Source organism: Oryzias melastigma, linkage group LG19, assembly GCF_002922805.2.
Source record: "Oryzias melastigma strain HK-1 linkage group LG19, ASM292280v2, whole genome shotgun sequence".
NCBI lineage: Eukaryota > Metazoa > Chordata > Actinopteri > Beloniformes > Adrianichthyidae > Oryzias > Oryzias melastigma.
In genome coordinates, this window is record NC_050530.1 from 17,721,279 (window position 1) to 17,739,881 (window position 18,603).

General features: G+C 39.4%; 2 protein-coding genes across 4 annotated transcripts in view; both read left to right on the forward strand.

Annotated features, from left to right (window-relative positions):
* The window catches only part of tmem106a (transmembrane protein 106A), a 10,222-nt gene extending 2,851 nt beyond the window's left edge, over positions 1–7,371 (forward strand). The window contains exons 1-8 of one of the 3 annotated variants that reach the window (XM_024284640.2): positions 123–351; positions 2,087–2,268; positions 2,413–2,476; positions 3,406–3,559; positions 5,355–5,495; positions 5,562–5,605; positions 5,679–5,732; positions 6,582–7,371. In XM_024284640.2, the coding sequence (XP_024140408.1) occupies positions 2,118–2,268; positions 2,413–2,476; positions 3,406–3,559; positions 5,355–5,495; positions 5,562–5,605; positions 5,679–5,732; positions 6,582–6,690 (717 nt within the window). In that variant the 5' untranslated portion in view covers positions 123–351; positions 2,087–2,117 and the 3' untranslated portion in view covers positions 6,691–7,371. Of the gene's footprint in view, positions 1–122; positions 352–2,003; positions 2,269–2,412; positions 2,477–3,405; positions 3,560–5,354; positions 5,496–5,561; positions 5,606–5,678; positions 5,733–6,581 lie in introns of those variants that run through there. The other 2 variants (XM_024284643.2, XM_024284644.1) reach the window with 2 other exon arrangements.
* A 360-nt stretch (positions 7,372–7,731) lies between these two features.
* arl4d (ADP-ribosylation factor-like 4D) lies at positions 7,732–9,554 on the forward strand. Its single transcript, XM_024284645.2, has 2 exons — positions 7,732–7,930; positions 8,464–9,554. The coding sequence occupies exon 2, from the start codon at positions 8,511–8,513 to the stop codon at positions 9,114–9,116; it is 606 nt and encodes a 201-aa protein (XP_024140413.1). The 5' UTR covers positions 7,732–7,930; positions 8,464–8,510; the 3' UTR covers positions 9,117–9,554.
* Positions 9,555–18,603: the final 9,049 nt, after the last annotated feature.

The following is an 18,603-nucleotide window of genomic DNA, read 5'->3' on the forward strand; positions in this document are numbered from 1 at the left end:
CCTGTACATTTGTCACAGAGCCTAATTTTCTCCTCGTCTTTATGTCCTTTTTTTAAAGAATAATTAAAATATATATATTAAGACTTTCTATTTTTGTGGCACACATGCTGACTTTTGATCTGGTAAAAGTTGTTCCTTCGTGGTTGAAGGCAGAGAGCAGGCAGGGGGGTCACGTGACCTGCACTCAGGCTGCAGTAGTCGTTTCTAAAGGAAGTGTTCGAACCACCGAAGGCTTCGTCTGACGCAGCAAAATTAAGATGTCGAGATGTGGCTCCGGAAAGGAGAAATGACACCACTGTGAAGCCTTCTACCGAGGAATCGTCAGGAGTTTGACAGTCGAAGCGGCACCAGGTAAGAGTTTAACGGGGAACTCTGCATTTACAGCCACTTTACTTCATTGTTTTTTAAAATGTTCATTAAAATTACGTTTAGGTTTAGCTTGTTTTGAGACAAAACTTCCAAAAATATTATCCTAATGTTTATTATTAAGAATAAATGACCAAAGTCTTGTGAGTTTTTGTAAAAGTGTTGCGTAGTAGTCAGCAAGATGAAACCAGGAACATTTCTCGCAAGTTTTCTACATTTATACTAGAAATTAGTTTTTTTAAAATGGCTTTAAATTTATGTAAAAACCTTTATAAAAGACTAAAACTTAAAATAAGCGATGAAAAATGTCCAAACGGCCTCAATATATATATATATATATATATATATATATATATATATATATATATATATATATATATATATATATATTAACCTCTTTAAGCTGTTTTATGTCAGAAAACTCTGTTTTAGCTGTTTGTTTTCAGAGCAATGCTTCTCATTGTGTGTGGATTAATAGTTCTACTTTCTAGTCAAAAATGTAAGAAAATACTAATAATAATTTGTTTATAAAACTTTTTTTATTTTATTTAAAAAGGACTTGTATTCCTCGAGTATGGAGAAATAAAAAAATATAAAATGCATTCACTATTTAGACAGATGTATTTCAGTTGAAATATGATATTATATCATTGACTATTATGATTATTGACTTTTCATTGTTTTGATTAATATTTACAGCTCTTTTGTTTAGCACCTTGTGTTCAACAGCACGTTGATGATAAAGTTATTGATTGATTGACACAGGAAGATGAAGTTGTGCTTGATGGACTGTTAGGACTGTCGATGGTTGACAGAAAAAGTCCTTATATCAGAGGTGTCAAACTCAATCGCACAAGGGGCCAAAACCCAAAACACAACTTAGGTCATGGCCGAACAGGATAAACATTTATTAAACACTAAAACAAAAATTTTAAAACTTTAAAACCGTAACTTTTCAACATAAATAAGAGCTAGTTATATAGCATTACCTGTGATAATTAGTGTCAATGCTGTAAGTTGAATTTGACTGCTAAAGATGCTAATGCTGATAGCTGAAGATTCTGAAATTGATGGCTAAAAATGCTGATAGCCTGCTAAAATATTAGTGTAATGCCAAATTAGCCTAAGAAAACAAACAAACAAAAAAAAAAAACTGGGGTTAAACTAAACTGCTAGCATGTAGCTGAAAAAATGGCTAAACTTTAAAATAGTCTAAAAACTGGGGGGAAAAAAGCCTAAATTAGCCAAAACGGCTAGCATTTAACTTAAATATATGCCTTACTCAACAATGGACAAAAAAAGCCTAAAAAACCAGCTAGTGTGTCGCTAAAATATTAGCTGAACCTCAAAATAGTCTAAAAAATGTTAGCAAATCTTAAAATAGTCCAACAAGCTCACAGAATTCCAATTTTTAAAACTAAAATCGTAACTTTTAACATAATTATGAATAATAAAAGGGCAGGAATAATATTCCAGAATAAATCAACTTAAAACACTAAATAACTTTCAATATTTTACTTTTCATAAAAATAGTTTTAGTTAAAAATAAGCACAAGATAACATGGTTTACCTTAAAGTCTCTGTGTGCTCAGGGGTGACTGACCGTGGCGTCACCTGTTTTTTTTTTTTTTTTTTTNCGTCCTGTGAGGTTCTTCACAGTCGTAAACTCATTAGGTCTGCTGACTGCCCTCGTCCTGTCATGTGGGCTGACCTTTTATAGCTTTCTGAAAGGTGGAAAAAGGCAGAGCGCCATGGAGACTCCGGACCACAGCGGCGAGCTCGTGGAGGACCGGGTGCTGGTCAAAGAGGCGGAAAGGAAGAAAATTCTAGTGCGGTTTCCTCCGTATGGCGGCGATGGTGACACTTGCCCGACGTGTCGAGGCACAGGACGAATTCCCAGAGGTCTGTTAAAAAATCCGTGCCAGTTTACTGTTTTACTGCTTTTTCTGCAGTTGTAAGCTGGACAGCACAGTTTGTACAGCAACAGAAGCCAAAGGTCTGTTGGCTGGTTTCACTCATTTTTCCTCCTTTATTTTGCACCTGCAGGCCAAGAGGAACAGCTGGTTGCTGTGATACCGTGTAATGATGTGAGACTGAAACCCAGACACACGTAAGGACTGCACCACACCTGTCTGCGTAGAGGGATCTGTGTAGTATGATCTGCGCTGTTATGTCTTTTATATTATTTTAACATCTTTCAGAGTAAAGCAGATTAAAAAAAATAGCCGCGGGATTCATTTCATGAGCAGTGTCCCAAATAAACAGATAAAATAGAAATTAAAGTTATTTTTAAAGACAACAATCACAGATATAACCACAGATTATTTGAAATATTTTCATCAGTGATTCATTACCTTCCAGAAAGAGTTAAAAAAAACCCACCAATTTCCTTCATTTAACCCCAGTTATTTTACATCGAACCACAAGAACTTTCATGACACCGTTTCCCACAATGCATTGTTTTGTAGTCCTGAAGGCGGCTCGAGCCCGCGCAGTACCTATTTTCTTGCTCGCTGGCTTACGAAGGCGCCTTGAACCCGCCCTTTTCCCGCGATACTTTGTGACAGCGCACATTTGACATCGGTCAGACAGAAACTAACCACCATACACCACACAGCAGGCGATCTGCGCAGCGCTAGTCATCTCAAACACGCTTAGTGTTAGAGGGATCTGTCTGTGTTACACGGATATGTCTGCAAAAGGATCTGTCTGCGTTAGAGGGGTCTGTCTGTATAGAGCAGGGATAGGCAACTTCAAGCCTCGAGGGCCACAGTTTCTGGATGAGTTTCTGGATGACTGATTACCTGCTTCAGGTGTGTCCAGCCAATTGGAACATACCAGAGTAAGGTATGTTGGAAAACCAGCAGGATTGCGGCCGTCAACACCTGGAGTTGCCTATCCCTGGCCTAGAGGGATCTGACTGCAGAGGCGTCTGTCTGCAGAAGAACCCGTTTGTGCGTGGGTTCTTCTGTGGGAGAAGACCCGTCTGCTGAAGGATCTTTCCGTGCATTAACGTGCGATGCAACATGTGTGTTTCAGGAAGCTGTACGTGCTTCTGGCCATGGCTCTGTGCCTCTTCGTTTGCTGTCTGATTCTGTTCTTCCTCTTCCCACGGAGCGTCAGCCTCACCCCCCTGTCTGTGCAGTCAGTGATGGTCTACTTCACCCCTGACAACATCAGCATGGATGTCACGGTAAGTTAACAAAAGCCACAATTTGATTTGGTTTCCCCTTTATGATCCATTTAAAGTCTAACTGAAGCTTGTGGAAGGTGATCACTTAATTCAAAAATTAAATTAAATTTGCACCAAGTCTCCATCCATTTCTCCTTCATCTGCTCTTTAAAGATCTGTTCAACCACAGTCTGCTGCTGTAGAAACTGAAATCCACCACAGATTCCTGTTTTCTTATGTTGCAACATGAACATTTCCATCCTGCTGGGATGTTTGTTTACTGGAAATCCATCATTGTCGATCCAGTGTAGCAGGTCAGAAGAAATCCTCAGCTCCACCACCAAGTCCTGTTGTAGCTCGATGCACATTTAGAAACGCGCCTTTTGTTTACGTGAATACAGAACGCCATTCCTCGCATTTTCTGGCTCTGCTGCTCCGTCTAAGTCTGCACTGCAGCTGAGTGAAGGACTGGCATGACGATGTGGCATTCCCTAGACATTCCTGACATTCCTGCCTAATTGGATAGATGGGAATCGGGAAGGAGGTTTCTACAGATGTGTGCCACTTTATCACACAGCACAGAGTTACCCAGAATGCTTTGGGATCAGATTAAATCCTGCTTTTAATTTGCAGTCAGGGAGGCCTGACTCTACAGATCTGAATCACCCACCCCCGGCTCTTCTTAGGTGCCAGGTCAACCTATTGAGAAGAGTCCCTTAAGCTCCACCTCCAGAGATTTAAGAAAACACAAACTTTTAGTGTTAGTGCAGTGTGTGGCCACCTGGTGTCAGGTGAAGGTACTGCGGAGAAATTCAAGCAAACAACCCATAAAGAAACCATAGAATGATAAAAGCTTTAGAAAGGACGCTACACTTAACTTAAAAAAAAACTCTTTAAAGTGAGAAGGTTGACTAAATTATTCAAACAAGGGTTTAATAAAAAGCAAATCTGTTTGTCATTTTTTTTTACCTGGAAAAAAAAGCCACACAAACAGCATTTTGTTACAATAAAAGTAAAGTAAAAACTTCAAATAGTGGTGCCACCTATAACATAAAATTTGTTTCATTGGTATTTTATGCTGTTTTAATTCCCAAACTTTAATTCTGAAAAATATTTTTTTATAGATTTTATCTGCCTGTTGATTTCAAGATGCAACTTCCACACCAATCTTTTTTTTTCTTTTTATGCTAAAGCTGCTTACTATAAATACCATTGATCTTTGAGTTTCAATCAGAAAATATTATATAACTTAGAAAAGCAAAATCATGCTGAATTTCTGATTTTATTTTGGAATTTGGCAGCAGAATTATCTCAGATGTTTTTTTACTAATAATTTTGCAGTATTTTAATGATCATCTCTGCTAAAAAGGAAAAAAAAAACATTAATTAACCAGGAGTTCTGCTCTTTACAGTGTTACTCTTAGACCTAAAACAACGTGAGTGATCCAGAACATGGACATTATTTTGAAGGTTCCTGCTCTAAACGCAGGGATCTGAAAGATTCAAGTCTTTTCAGCGTTTCATTAATTTCAGATTCATCATGACTTGTGCTAGAATCGGTCATTGTTTCCCACTCATGTTTATACATTCCTATTTTTATTTAATTAGACTAATGTTTGCATTGCGCTGTGTTCAAGTGCTGATGGGAAACTTGGCTTTCATTCTGGTTCTAAACTGAAAAACTGACCTGAGGATGGAAGCTTTGTTCTCATAATCCGCTGCTTTATGTTCTTCAGTCATTTTTATTTGTTTCCTGACTGAATTGAATCCAGCTGCTGCCTCAATTTCACAAACGTTCTCGTGTTTCTGCCATCAGAACCTCATCAAGATCTCCAATGAGAACTACGTTCCAGTTCAGGTGGTGCAGTTTAACATGCAGGGTCTGGTTAGTAAGACTGTGATGGGAAAGACCAGCATGACCAACATGACCTCCATCCAGCCCAGATCCCAGAGATCGGTGAGTGTTGTATAAATCCACGGCGCCTTCGCCGCCGGCTGCCTCTGATGTGCGTTTCTGTTGCAGGACGTCATTAAACTCAACCTGCTGATCACAGACAAAGGCTTAAAGTAAGGAGACGCTCTTTGTTTTGGAGCCTGCAGGGATAACAGCATGAAATATCTAACGTTTCTCTCTTAACAGCAACTACTGCAAGTCATCCGCCATCAAGATTCACACTCTGTTCGTGGAGCTGCAGTGAGTCGAACCGCTTTACAGTCGTCTTTTAATTATAATTATTCTGCTTTAGCCAGAAACACAAACCTGTTGTTTTCTATGACATAGTTTCTGCAGTTTGTTTGAAATTTGCCTTTCAGTTATTTTTCAAACATCATATATCCGTCTGTTCCTGATTCACAACTATTTGAATAAATATTCAGAAATGCAAATTTAAGCTTCGTTTTCGTGACATACATTCTCCATCATCAGAAAAAGGCCACAAGAACCTGTTAAAAAACAGATGTGGATCTTTAACAGGAAACCCCTGCAGAAAATCTTGATCTAAATCTGGGTGTTTTCAATGTAGAATTGAGGAAAGACACATTTTCAACCCCACTGGTTTGGTTTCACTTCTCTTGTATTTTCTTCTAAAACCGTTTCTGCTTTTGAGCAGCAGCTGCGTTCACGCCTCTGTCACCATGAGCTTCACGTTCGTTTAGCAGCAAACCACCTCTAAATGTTTGTTTCATCTGCACAGAAGACCGCAAAGTGGTCAGAAAAGTGTATAGATTTAGCCAAAGTTGTGTTTTTCTTAGTTCAAGCATTTGTGAAATAAATAAGTGCACATAATTTAGTTTAAATTAAGCAGATTTGGTAAAATAAATAAATAAATAAATAAATAAAAAAGCCAGAAAATAGGAAGTATGTTGGCCTCTATATCTAAAATAATAGAAATAATGATCTCAGTATTATTTAAGAATGCATTTTCTGCCAAAATCACAGCAACAAAGACTTATTATTCATTTTTTATACACTTGAGTTCTTAATTTGAATATAAAGCAGTCTTAAATCGGACTCCTAAATGTGTGGTTATGATTTTTTTCCCAGAATGACGATGAACATTTCCTATCTGTCGCACATGGAGCAGCTGTCTGTGGACACCTTTGAGTACATCGACTGCGGCACCAATTCCACCGTCCCACACCCAGTGAGATGATACACCGAGAACGCTGAATTTGATTCCAACCGCGTGTGTTTTGGAGTTTCCTGTACAGCCTAAACGCATCACTACAGTGCCAAAATGGGAGAAGAAAAATGCTCCAAATCCACTCAAAAACCAAGATGACTAATTTCTCTCTAAATATTCAGATTCATGTGTAAAATTGCAAAGAATTATTTTCTTAAATCTATATAATTTTTTAAGTCCCTATAGATTAGCACATTTTTATGCATTGATGTCTGGGAATATTGCTGCTTTTTGCACTTTAATGAACCGTGAAGCTTCATGAATATTTTAATTTACTGTGAACTGCTTTTATTTGTTATGTTTTATACATCAGTGATACTGTCTTTCAAAGAGAGTCTTTAAAACAAAAACTATCTAAAGATATGCCATGTTTTTCCAGAGCCTGGAGGGAAACCTATAAACATTTTTTTTCTGTTTTGAGCCTGTTATTTTAACAGGAGATTTTTTTTAAATAAAACTTGAAAATAAAAGGGAATTCAACAACACTGTTTATATGTTTTAATTAAATATGTTTTATATAAATGGCTTTGATTTTAAAGCACTCTGCAGAAACAATGTTTTGGCTCTTGTCCACAGTGCCTATGTGTTTTTGACAAATTTGAAAGTATAAATGTCAAATAAATGTTTGTAATAAAAGGGCTAAACAAGTAATTTTGTTTGTGTGTTGATATGGGTTCTAAGCTAAGATGTTCGCCATGATTTCGAAATGAGTTTGGATCGAAACAAATATTTGAAAAATGTTGTACAATATTTGAGCAGAACCCAAATTGACCACAAGATGGCATCAAACCCTCTTTTTATGTAGTGTCTAACCAGGCCAAAAAACATTCTTTCCCACAGTTTTTAACACTTCTCGCTTATAAAAAAAATAGAAAAAAGAAGTTAACAATTTTTACATTTATGCTTGTACTTTGATAACCAAATGTGTCTAATTTAACTTTTATTTTACAGTAAAAAAAAGAAAAATTGTTTTGCCGATTATGCTCCTGCAGTTCCTATATCTGCCGCCAGGGGTCGCGGGGTGTCCCTCCAGGTGGCCGTGACGTCACGTGAGCCGGAGGTAGAAAAAACAAGGATTTGTGGGAGAGAAGCTCATTTCTGCCGCTGACAGAGTCCGAGAGAAGGCTGCTGCTGTTTGGATATCCACTTTTCTTCAACCATGGTTGCTTTCACCGCCTGCGGGGGATAACTTTATCAACACATTTAAAAGGTAGAAGCATTTTGAACGTGTTTGGACGGAAATTGGCGATTATTTTGATGTTTATGGTCGTTTTAGTGGGGTAAAGGCTCGCATTTTGTCCAGAAATGTTACTTTAAATTCCTCCCCCTAGCTTAAGTTGTTTTATAATGTGTGCTGAATCAAATTCAAATACACGTTTTTTCGTAAAGAAAAAAAAAGGATTTAAAAGATGACATGGCGATTTGTGGTTCTTCAAAACTGCCGTGTCATGTCAAAGAGCCGTGATTTTTAAGGCTCGCACCGTGACCCTGCACGCGGGGGGAGGCTGGTGGTCGTCTGGAGCCCCGGGATGCTGCTGCTACATCCGCCGCAGTGACTCCAGCGTCCCCCTTCAGCCTGCAAAGAGGATTAGGAGGGACAGATCCAGCATCCAGCAGCTCTGCCTGCTGCTCAGAAATGTGGAAACTGCTGCAGAAAGTTCTGCATTTATTGGATAACTGAACAACCAGGTGTTCTGCTTCTGACACTTCCTTCCTCATTCAATGTGTTTGTGTCTTGACCAGGTCTTCAGTTAATTTGTGGAAACACTCAATTGGATTTGGTGGTCGTCATGGGGAACCAGCTGACGGACATGGCTCCCAACACGCCGTTCCTGCCGGCCTTCCAGAGCCTCCACGTGGTGGTGCTGGGTCTGGACTCATCTGGAAAAACCTCCCTGCTGTACCGGCTCAAGCTGAAGGAGTTTGTGAAAACCATCCCCACCAAGGGCTTCAACACGGAGAAGATCAAGGTCCCCGTGGGGGCGTCCCGCTCCATAAACTTCCAGGTGTGGGACGTGGGCGGACAGGAGAAGCTGCGCCCGCTGTGGAAGTCTTACACGCGGCGGACCGACGGGATCGTGTTTGTGGTGGACTCCACGGAACTGGAGCGCATGGTGGAGGCCAGGGTGGAGCTGCACAAGATCACCCGCACCTCGGAGAACCAGGGCGTCCCGGTGCTGATCCTGGCCAACAAGCAGGACCTGGACTCGGCGATGTCCGCCGGCGAGGTGGAGAAGCTGCTGTCCGTCCAGGAGCTCAGCATGTTCACGCAGCACCACGTGCAGAGCTGCAGCGCCGTGGACGGTCAGGGACTGCAGGCCGGCTTGGAGAGACTTTACGAGATGATCCTAAAGAGGAAGAAGACGGTGAAGCACAACAAGAGCCGGAAAAGATGAAGCTTATCTCGCTCTGTGGACTCCACCTGAACAGGATTGTTGGGACACTTTTGTTGCTTGAAGAAGAAGGAGAGCAATCTGTGCCAACAAAACAGAAAGGAAAGGATTTACTCCTAATACTGAAGCAGTATTATTAATTGGCAGCTATGCAGCTGCTCCTTCACAGATTTAAAGGAACCTGGAAAAGGTGCTTTTCTACAGACGTTTAAAATATGTTTATCACTCTGCTAACTTGCACACGTTTGGCCTCCAAACGGCTGTTTTTCAACAGTATTCCTTCAAATATTTTAAGTGTTTTTTTAATTATTTTTTCCCTCCTCTGGCGGTGACACAATATATTTAGTCTTAATTTCTACAGGAAGCACAGATGTTTCACTTGTATAGTGTTTATGCAAATTGTACAGTCTGAATAAATGGAAGCACTGTGGAGAAATCTCACTGCCATTTACTTTTTTTGGAGCTAAAATCTGTGGTTCTGCATGATCTCTACGTGTTGCGGCTGACTGACTGCACGGCCTGCTGAGTCACATCTACAAGCTAATAAACATCATTTCCCTGGGGGGAGGCACTGTGGACGAACCCTCGTTTAGAGGAGTGACTCAAAACAACAAGATGGAAGCAGCTCCACAACTCACTTGTAAAAAGTGTAATTAAAACAAAAAAAACATTGAATTTGATGTCCAGATGGCTAAAATCCTGAGTTGTGGCACCTCCTTCCTATTTTTGGCAGGATCAGCAGCTGAGACCTACGGAGCGATGGGTGTTTCTCCTCCCCCGTCTAAGACACGGCAATCCGTTTAGGTTGATTCCCACCTTCTGTTGTCTGCTGACAGTGTGATTGCCTCCATTAGTGTGTGTTGGGCTGAACCACCTGAGGCCGGCGTTTGCTTCACAGCAGTTTCACAGTTGCTATGGCGCAGTCGGGACTCCAGGACATAAAAGCCTCTGTTGTATATCACCCTGCTGGTTCATTTATTTATTTACCAGTGGCTTAAAGATACATGGACGAAGCATAAAAATCTCCTTCACTGAAGCTGAAGGTTTTTCTAGATTTATTTTGAAAGTTTGGACCAAAAATAAAGAAGGAACGATCATTTATCTAACACTAGTTTAGTATTTTCTAGTCATTCATCGACCTCGAAAACCAACTTAAGCAGCCATTTTTAATAAAAAGTACATAAATGAGCGTTAAAAACTTTTTTATTTTCATGCTAAACTTACAAAACGTGCAACAATCAAACGCACGTTGAGAGTTACATTTTGATCAATCAGAAACTTAGATTTGGTACTGATGTATAGATGGCGTCCCTTTTAAATCACGGAATTCCCAATAGCTTAAAAATTGATCATGAAAGAGACAAAGCGTGGAGGTGTTCAATGGGTCATAGAAACTTGTGTCCTTACCATGTAAAGTCTACTATATAAAAAAAATCGATGTAAAAAACTTTTTTTTTTAAATTGAGGTGTTTTATAAAATCCACAAAAATAATATTGGCTTAAGAAGCAAAAATAATGACATAAGTTTAAAAAAGACAAAAACAAAACACAAAAAACATCTTATTTACCTACTGGCGCAAACATGATCCACCTGAATTATTTATCATGTAATTTTTCATTTTTTCAATAGTAAGTAAAAAAAGAATAACAATAAATGAGTTATCCTCACCAATAAATTGTGAAAACTTGCTCAACTTTTTCCCGCCAAAAGTGTTTCTGTGATTTCATGGGGGCAGCCATTTTGAAATGAGCAGGAAAAGCCCTTCTACTGCCTCTAGAGGAATGATGATGAACTGCAGGGCTGAAAACACAGACCAAGTTCTATTCAATGAGTTTTTAAAGGAAATTTTGAGTCACTCTGATGAGTTTGATATAGAACTTTGATTGAAAAGTCTATACACTCACGCATTGTAATATATACATTTTAATTATTTCATTAAAACTCTATATGACACTATATAAAGCTACGGTCATGCTACCCTCTGGTATAAATTTAGTTTTAGTAGTTTGAGCCTTTTTTTATTTTAGCTTTTTGCTCTAATATTTTTTCTTAATTTTTTTTTTTTATTCCAATGCTTGATATCAATCCATTTAGTACAACTCAGTTCCTATTTTACATTATGATTATATTACACAAAAATTTCAAGATATAACTGTCAAAATAATTTAAAAATAAAATTCAATTCCAAGCTAAACATTTTGTAATTTTTCTACAGCAAAGACCAAACATATCAAACTATTTTTTGTTTTATGACAAAGGTCAAACAAGTGGAGACAAAATAAAAGTGTAAGAATCCAAAAACAAAGCAAAGACAAGCTCAAAACGGTGTGAAAAATGTCTAAAAAAACAGGCTACCGTACAAACAAAGTTTTGAGGATTCATTCCTGGCAGTATCACAATTCTGTCTCATAACTCTTGTAATGTTTGCTTTCAACCAAAACTTTCACAGCTAGAGAGTTTCTGAGACCCTCAGGTTAAAATTTGAATGAGAACAATGCTATTGGGGGGGGTAAGTGTGATTGACTAACACGCCGTGAATTCAAAGATTACACTGAGGGTTAATAATGGATAACATAAAAACTGCTCTGCCCCTATACAGTCAATGCTTTAAACATGGGTTTAGCTAACCCCGTATACCCACAGCAGTTTACTGTAATCCGTGAAGAAGTGTAACTCCTTGGGCCTGTCAGAGCAGGGTTGTTTAGTCTGGATCAGATCTGTTTCCCGGGATAGTCCGGTTTGTTTGGGCAGGTGTGAATGCTCATCTGAACTCTGGAGAAGACCAAACAAATAGACCAAAAAGACTAAACAAGTTCTCGTTGGACCCTGATTCACAAACACAGCAGTTTTGGAGGAAGCAAAAATAATTTGCACCTTTTATTCTGTTGGGTCTGTTTTCACACTGCACTCTTAGGAGAGGTCCAAACTGCCTAAAAGAGTCATGGAGTTTGTTTTCGACAGCTCAAAGCCCAAAAGTGAACAGATTGCAGACAACTCGTCTGCTGCATTGACTGTATATGAGAAGTGGACTCCCCCCTCACGTTCCAAACAGGAAGTACCCCAAAATCCCACTGACTTCTATTGAAAAACAAAGTTATTACTCAGTTATTATATTTGTCAGAATATTTAGATTTTAATTTGTTGTCATGAAATATATTTTCTGTATTGCAAACTATTCAAGTTATAAACCGACCAATCAAATGCCTCAATAAAAGTAGGTGGTGCCCATTGACATGAATAGATAAGGACAAGACAAGGCTGCTACCTCGGGTTCCAACGAAATGTAATCAATTCAGTTGCAGTTTTTCCGCGGTACGGATATTGCCAGATTTCGCCATTTTGGGACCAAACGACGTTAGTAAGCAGTGATTGGTCCAAGAATCTGTCAATCAAGCACTTTGAATGTTTGAGGTGGGGCCAGCGGGCACCACATGCTCTTATTGAGGCATCTGACTGGCTAGTTATTAACTTGAATAACTATCATCGAGCATGGTGGTTTCCAAAAAAGTGGTGACTGAATTAACTCACTTGCCCACTTAGAACTAGAGTCATTCAGTCCAGTTTTTACATACTGTAAGTGGTCTACTGTCATTTGTAACTCCACCTATTTACTACACCCAAATAAGATGTTTTACAGCTTTATGTGATTGTCTGCTTTTTCCTGATGCCGCTAATCCTTTTTTTCTGAACATTGGTATTCACATCACTTAGTTTGATGAATTTCCTGTTTTTGATTCATTGAATAGTTCGCCTGCATTCACACTGCAGGAACCAGAGTTTACCTAAGCCTCATTCCAACTGAGCGTTCTATTCCGGTCCAGTATTTTAAGGGTTTACATTGTAAAATGGACCCATTACACAGTACCAAAACCATACCTGTTGAGGGCCACCATCCATTGTAAGTCCATTGAAAAATGGAACGAGATGTTTGGGGCGGAGCTGCTGTAGCCACCTGTTGATTGGCGGAAAGCGCAGGAAGCACCAGTATAGCGCTAAACTAGCAAATACCTACGGCGGTATTCTTCTTAGCCGCCCACATTCTTCTTTAAAACATTAAATTCCTGTTACGAACGATGTACAAGAAGTAAATCAAGACGAGCCGCTGGTAGAACCTCCATTGTTGTTGCTTTTCTAGTCGTCGCGTTACAATGACCCGCTGGCGTTCTACACCACGCATCCCCCGTGAAAACAAACTGCACAGTGGGAGCGAGGCTTAACTGAGTGAAAACGCTCCCCAGAATTAACTGGACCGTACCGTACTACTCCTCACTGTACCGGACCGCTCAGTAGAAACGAGGCTTTAGCTCTTAGTCTGATCTCCAGACTTCACATTAGCATGAATGGAGTAGACTGCCAGAGGAAAATTACTTTGAACCAGTTCATTCCCTTATGTAAGGTAGTAGATAATCATCAGTGGTTGTAGCTTTGAAGTTTCTTCCTCTTTTTTTCCTGGCAGTTGTTTGGGTAAAACCGGCTTTTATCAGATTTGGTCCCCTCTCAAAAGTACAGTGTGAAAGTAAGCCAAACCGGATGATAATACTTGTAGGTTTTGGTCTAAATCAGTCTAAACACCCTAAAAAAATGAGAATAACTTAATGACCACAAACTCAAAAACTTTTTCACATTTACAAAAGAAAACAACAATGACCTTTTATTATACTATAGTCCAGATTGGTGCTTCCATATCTGCTGCATTCTGATGTTTTCTTGGTTCCAGTTACCATTTGCATTTTAAATAGGATAAATACTATGCAAAAGAAACAAAAACAAGGTTGTGCATCGACCTGGATACTGCAGCGAGCCTGCTGCTCCTCTGTCTCAGCTGACACGATGTGATAACGACTTGTTAGCCACTTGCATGCCTCCAGCCGGGCGTCCTTACAAGCTGAATGTCAACCCTCACTTAATATAAATGCGTGTGCACAGGACCCTCCAAGAAACCCGACTTCCGTGACCCCGCCGTCCGCATTATACACACCGGTGAGCTCATTAGAAGTTTCAAGGGTATCTTTTGCAGCATCATCTTGACACAGCAGCTGGTACTTGCATAAATTACCATCCTGATGGTGTTTTTAGAGACATGTGGTCACGCCGAGGTATCAGCCAAAATATGCTGTGACTGAGAGGAAAGGGGATTGCTGTGGTAAAGTACATCCTTCTGATCTTATCTGGTGGAAGAAAATCCTGCACGACCACACTCTTTTGCATGCTTTTGTCAGACGGTAGGCAGACTTTCTGTTGTTTGGACTGGTGGTTAAGGTGAAACGGTCAAGAGGGGGAGGCCTTTGTGTCAGGGATCAGACAGCAGAGACCTCTAACGGCTAATTAGCTATAGTTCTTTATGCACACAGAAAACAACTTGAATTTAACTTTTCAACCATTAGCACAATCAACGTACCTCTAGTGGATTTTGAAGGAGAAAAGCGGCGAGAGCCGATCGTGCTAACAATTAAAAAATTACTGCAAATCAAAGAACATAAACATTGAAGCTCCGGTGCTAAAGGGTTAAGACAAACTGTACTGTAGAAAACAGGAACCGTGGCGCCCCAAAAACAGATTTATGGAGTCATCCGTGTGGTCACTTCAGTCCAAACATCACTGGAGCTCACGGGTTTCATGCTGTGCCATAAAGAGACAGCTGTGTAGGAGATGCACATGCTTTTGTTGTGAAACATGTAAATGAATTCCAGACAGACAAAGACATTGTGAAGCTGCTGGTTGACAAAGAGGATCAACAGAAAAGCTGGTTTTGAGCTAAAAGCTGACCACTTAGGGGTGAAAACACGGCTACAAAAGCTAATTTACTTTCAGATGCTTTAATCCAAAGCAATTTGCAAATCAAACCAGGACAAACTAAACCAGTTTGGTTGAGAATTGCAAGACAAATGTCTTTTGTTCATGTAAATGGTGAAATTCTACAGTTTGGAGCATGCACTTTTTGTTGTTTGGTGCAAAAATGGGGACATTTTAAAATCTACTTTGAGGCATGGGGGTGGGAGAATCATTGTACTTTTTTTTGCTGTTTCTATGACTTGAATGTTGATGGGTCTTCCTAGTGAAGTCAACAGACATAACTCCAAATTAGTTGCAAAGTAGCCAAAGAACAATACTTTCCCTTCTGAAAGTTCTATGGATTTGTTAATCAAACTAAGAGGATCAAACTAACATAAACTTCTTTGGTAACATAACAAATTAGAAAATGTTGATTATTTTTAAACAAATCCTGCAAAAGGACATCTTTTACAGCTATAATATAATAGATTTCAAGTGGATCTTTAGGACGGACTAAAACTCAAGGAGTCATTGAGTAAAGATGAAGAACCAACCCTCAGCTTAAAATAGCTCAAAATCAGTGTGTGTGATACTGCTAGTGTACCATGAAAAAACAAAACAAAACAAATACTTTCAGCTTGACTTTCCTCCTGGAATGCCATCGGATCACATTAGTATCTTGGACCCGCCCTTGGATCGTTATCAGATGTGGGTTTTTGTGCTTTCTGGCTTTTAGTTTAGTGTTGTTTGTCTGAACAGTGATAGGTCTTAAATCATCCACTGTGCCTGTTGTGAGGTTTTTACTTTATTTTTCTGTTCTTTTAGGCCATGTTAATGTTGATTTTTTTTGTTGTCAAAACTGCCTTTTACTCCTGTCCCACAAACAACCAGGTCGACTGTATACACAATGTTGTTAAAATGATAGAGGATGGGACAATCACCACTAAATGTTTATGTATAACATATGAGGTATACCATTTAAAATAAAAAAGCAAAAGAGATTCTTTTACTGTTTTCATTTGTTTTCATAATGTACAATACAACAATATTTACTTTAAAGTTTTAAGATAACTTTTTAGCTAATTATGCTAAAGTTTGGCAATATGACCATAGAGTTTCGACAGAACTTTTTACAACACAAATCTGTATCTTAAGCAGAATAGATGCTAAAGACTAAAATAATGATGCTAGCATTAAGATAGGGTTTGAATATTTGGCCAAAAACAAAAATAAAAATCAATAAAAAAACAACAACCTTTATTTCGAATTTGATTTCCATCTTTTTATCAATTTTTCAACAAAAACTATGAATGACACGGCAAATTTTCGACAAAAGTAATATTATTTTAACATCCTGCACCACGAAGGAGAACGCTTTTCTTCATGTGAGTGTGCTCTGAAGCACAGAAGTTTACATTTAATTCTATTTTTTGTTTTAGAATGACCTTTTTAAAGTTATAAAACCGATTTTGTTATGTATTTGCGAGTTCTAGCAGCTCCAAGCTAACGTAGCTGCTTGGCGACTATTGATGACATCATCGAGTGAGAGTAACGTGAGTATTTGAAGGCACTATTTTCCATAACACTTCATTTGGAGGGAAAACGTAGAGTTAGGGAGAAGTGGGGGAAGAATTCAGATTCGACCTGTGTGTTTGAGCTGCTGCTAGCTTTAGCACATCGTAGAGAGCAGCACTTCTCGCACTCTGTGTCATCCTCCAACTTTTGGTACTGACAGTCTCCAAACAGATTTTGCATTGTGTGGTTTTTGATTCAAGTCTGAAGTCGCGTTACTGAAACAGTTCTATACAACTGAAGAAATGCTCCCTTTTTCAGGAAACAAACTAATTTTTGCTAGCTACCATCTTAACGTCTATGCTTTGTGAAACACAGGTGGGTTTGGCCTGTATTGGCTAACCTGAGTTGTTTTTGGTTTAGCTAATTTAGCTAATATTTTAGCTGGATTTCAGCTTTAGCATCTTCAGCTATTAGCCCTAGCATCTTCAGCTGCCAAATTACAGCATTCACACTAGCATTATCACAGGTAATGCTATATATCTAGTTCATAATTTTGTTTAAAGCTTTAAAGTTTTAAAATTTTAATTTTTAGATTGTTCAATAAACATTTATTCTGTTCGCTAAGCTGTGTTTTTTAATTTGAATGGGGATTTGTTTTTATGGCAGATTGAGTTGGACACCCCTGCCCTACGGCTACCCCTTAAAAAAGCAAATTCAGACACCAAAAGTTTACCAAATGCCCCTACAGCTGGAGAGGAAGGGACTGCCGTAGGGGAGGAATTTGGATTTGGCCGAGTTCTCATGATTTTGGTATTTTTAAAAATAATGTTCACAATTTTTCACAAAAACCAGAAATAAAATCAGAAATGAAGTAGCTGATTAGATACTACGACAAAAATAAACACATTTCGTCTTTAGAAGAAAAACTTGGAGGAAAATACTTTTTATTAATGTTCTACAAATCCTAGAAACTCTAACAAAGAAATAACCTGTTTAAGCTGAATTTATTCTTCATGCATGTGTAAATGTAGCTCTAAAGTGGAACAGCTTGTAAATGAACTAACAGTTAATTTTCAAAGACAAAGTGATGGCCTCAGATAAATCCACAGAGCGGCCAATGCTGTGCTGCTGTTTCTTTGTGGCCCCTATGATGAAAAGCACCAGGGGAGCTCGGGCACAATTCCAGCTCCTTCACGTCCACCCGGTCCGAGGATGTAATTTTTCTGTCACTATGGCAACCTGATGTCCGCAGTCACGGAGGGATGACCTGAGGGGGCAGCTTTGAGGGTCGGATTGCTTCTTGTGGCTGACTGTCCAATCCAGCTGACGTTCCAGAACGAGGGGGGAAATAAATATTGGAATTCTGTTATTATCCCATCATCCATCATACTTTTTCTCCATTTTTCTCCTCTCACTGTCATATTTTTCAACTTTAAAGTGGAAATGGTTTACGTTCTAATCTGTTTTTAATCATTTTTTTTTACGGTTTTGTGGTTGTTTTGATGCCATTCTCCATGAAAACGTGTCAGATTTCATGGCAGTCGGACACTGACCTTTGTGACTGCTGTGGGTGCAGAAGGGAGGTGGAGGTTTGTGGCAGACATGGTGGATAATGAAGGCCTTTAGAGGGTTCAAAAGGGACAGCGTTTGTGGGAGGATGAGATTAGTTGCTTTAGCTTTAACTGAAAGGTTGTAAAGGTGTCACTTTGCTTTTTTCTTAAAGTCCAGGCCTGTCGGATTGAATGGATTACAAAAGGGCTTTACCCTGGAGGCTGAGTGAAAAACAAAACCAAATCAATGTTGTATTTCTTGTGAAAAAGGCAGTAACACATAAGGGGGAGGGGCTTCACGCCGTCCTTCTGTTCTGGTGTTTGAGCCATCCCATTGAGGACTGAAACGGATCATTTCTGCTGCACGCCTTCTCGGCTAAGCCTAAACGGATTTTGTTTTCCCTCACCGCTGACCCAGCCGTACCTCGGATCCTGAACCGGTATTACCCAGAAACCCATCTGGCACGTGCCAGCCAGCCAGCAGGTTTACACGGAGACATCGGATCCCCCCTGAACGCCGGTCAGAGCCGCTCTAAGCAGACGGGCCTCTAAGCTGCACCTCAGAGCAAAGTGGAACAGCCACGCTGCGAGGAGATCAGGTCGGCCTATTGGTGTCAACATGGCGGCATCTGGAGTGACTTCATCTAAATGC

Excerpts from the sequence above, each read along its gene's own strand:
- arl4d (XM_024284645.2), top strand. The coding sequence starts at position 8,511 with ATGGGGAACCAGCTGACGGACATGGCTCCCAACACGCCGTTCCTGCCG.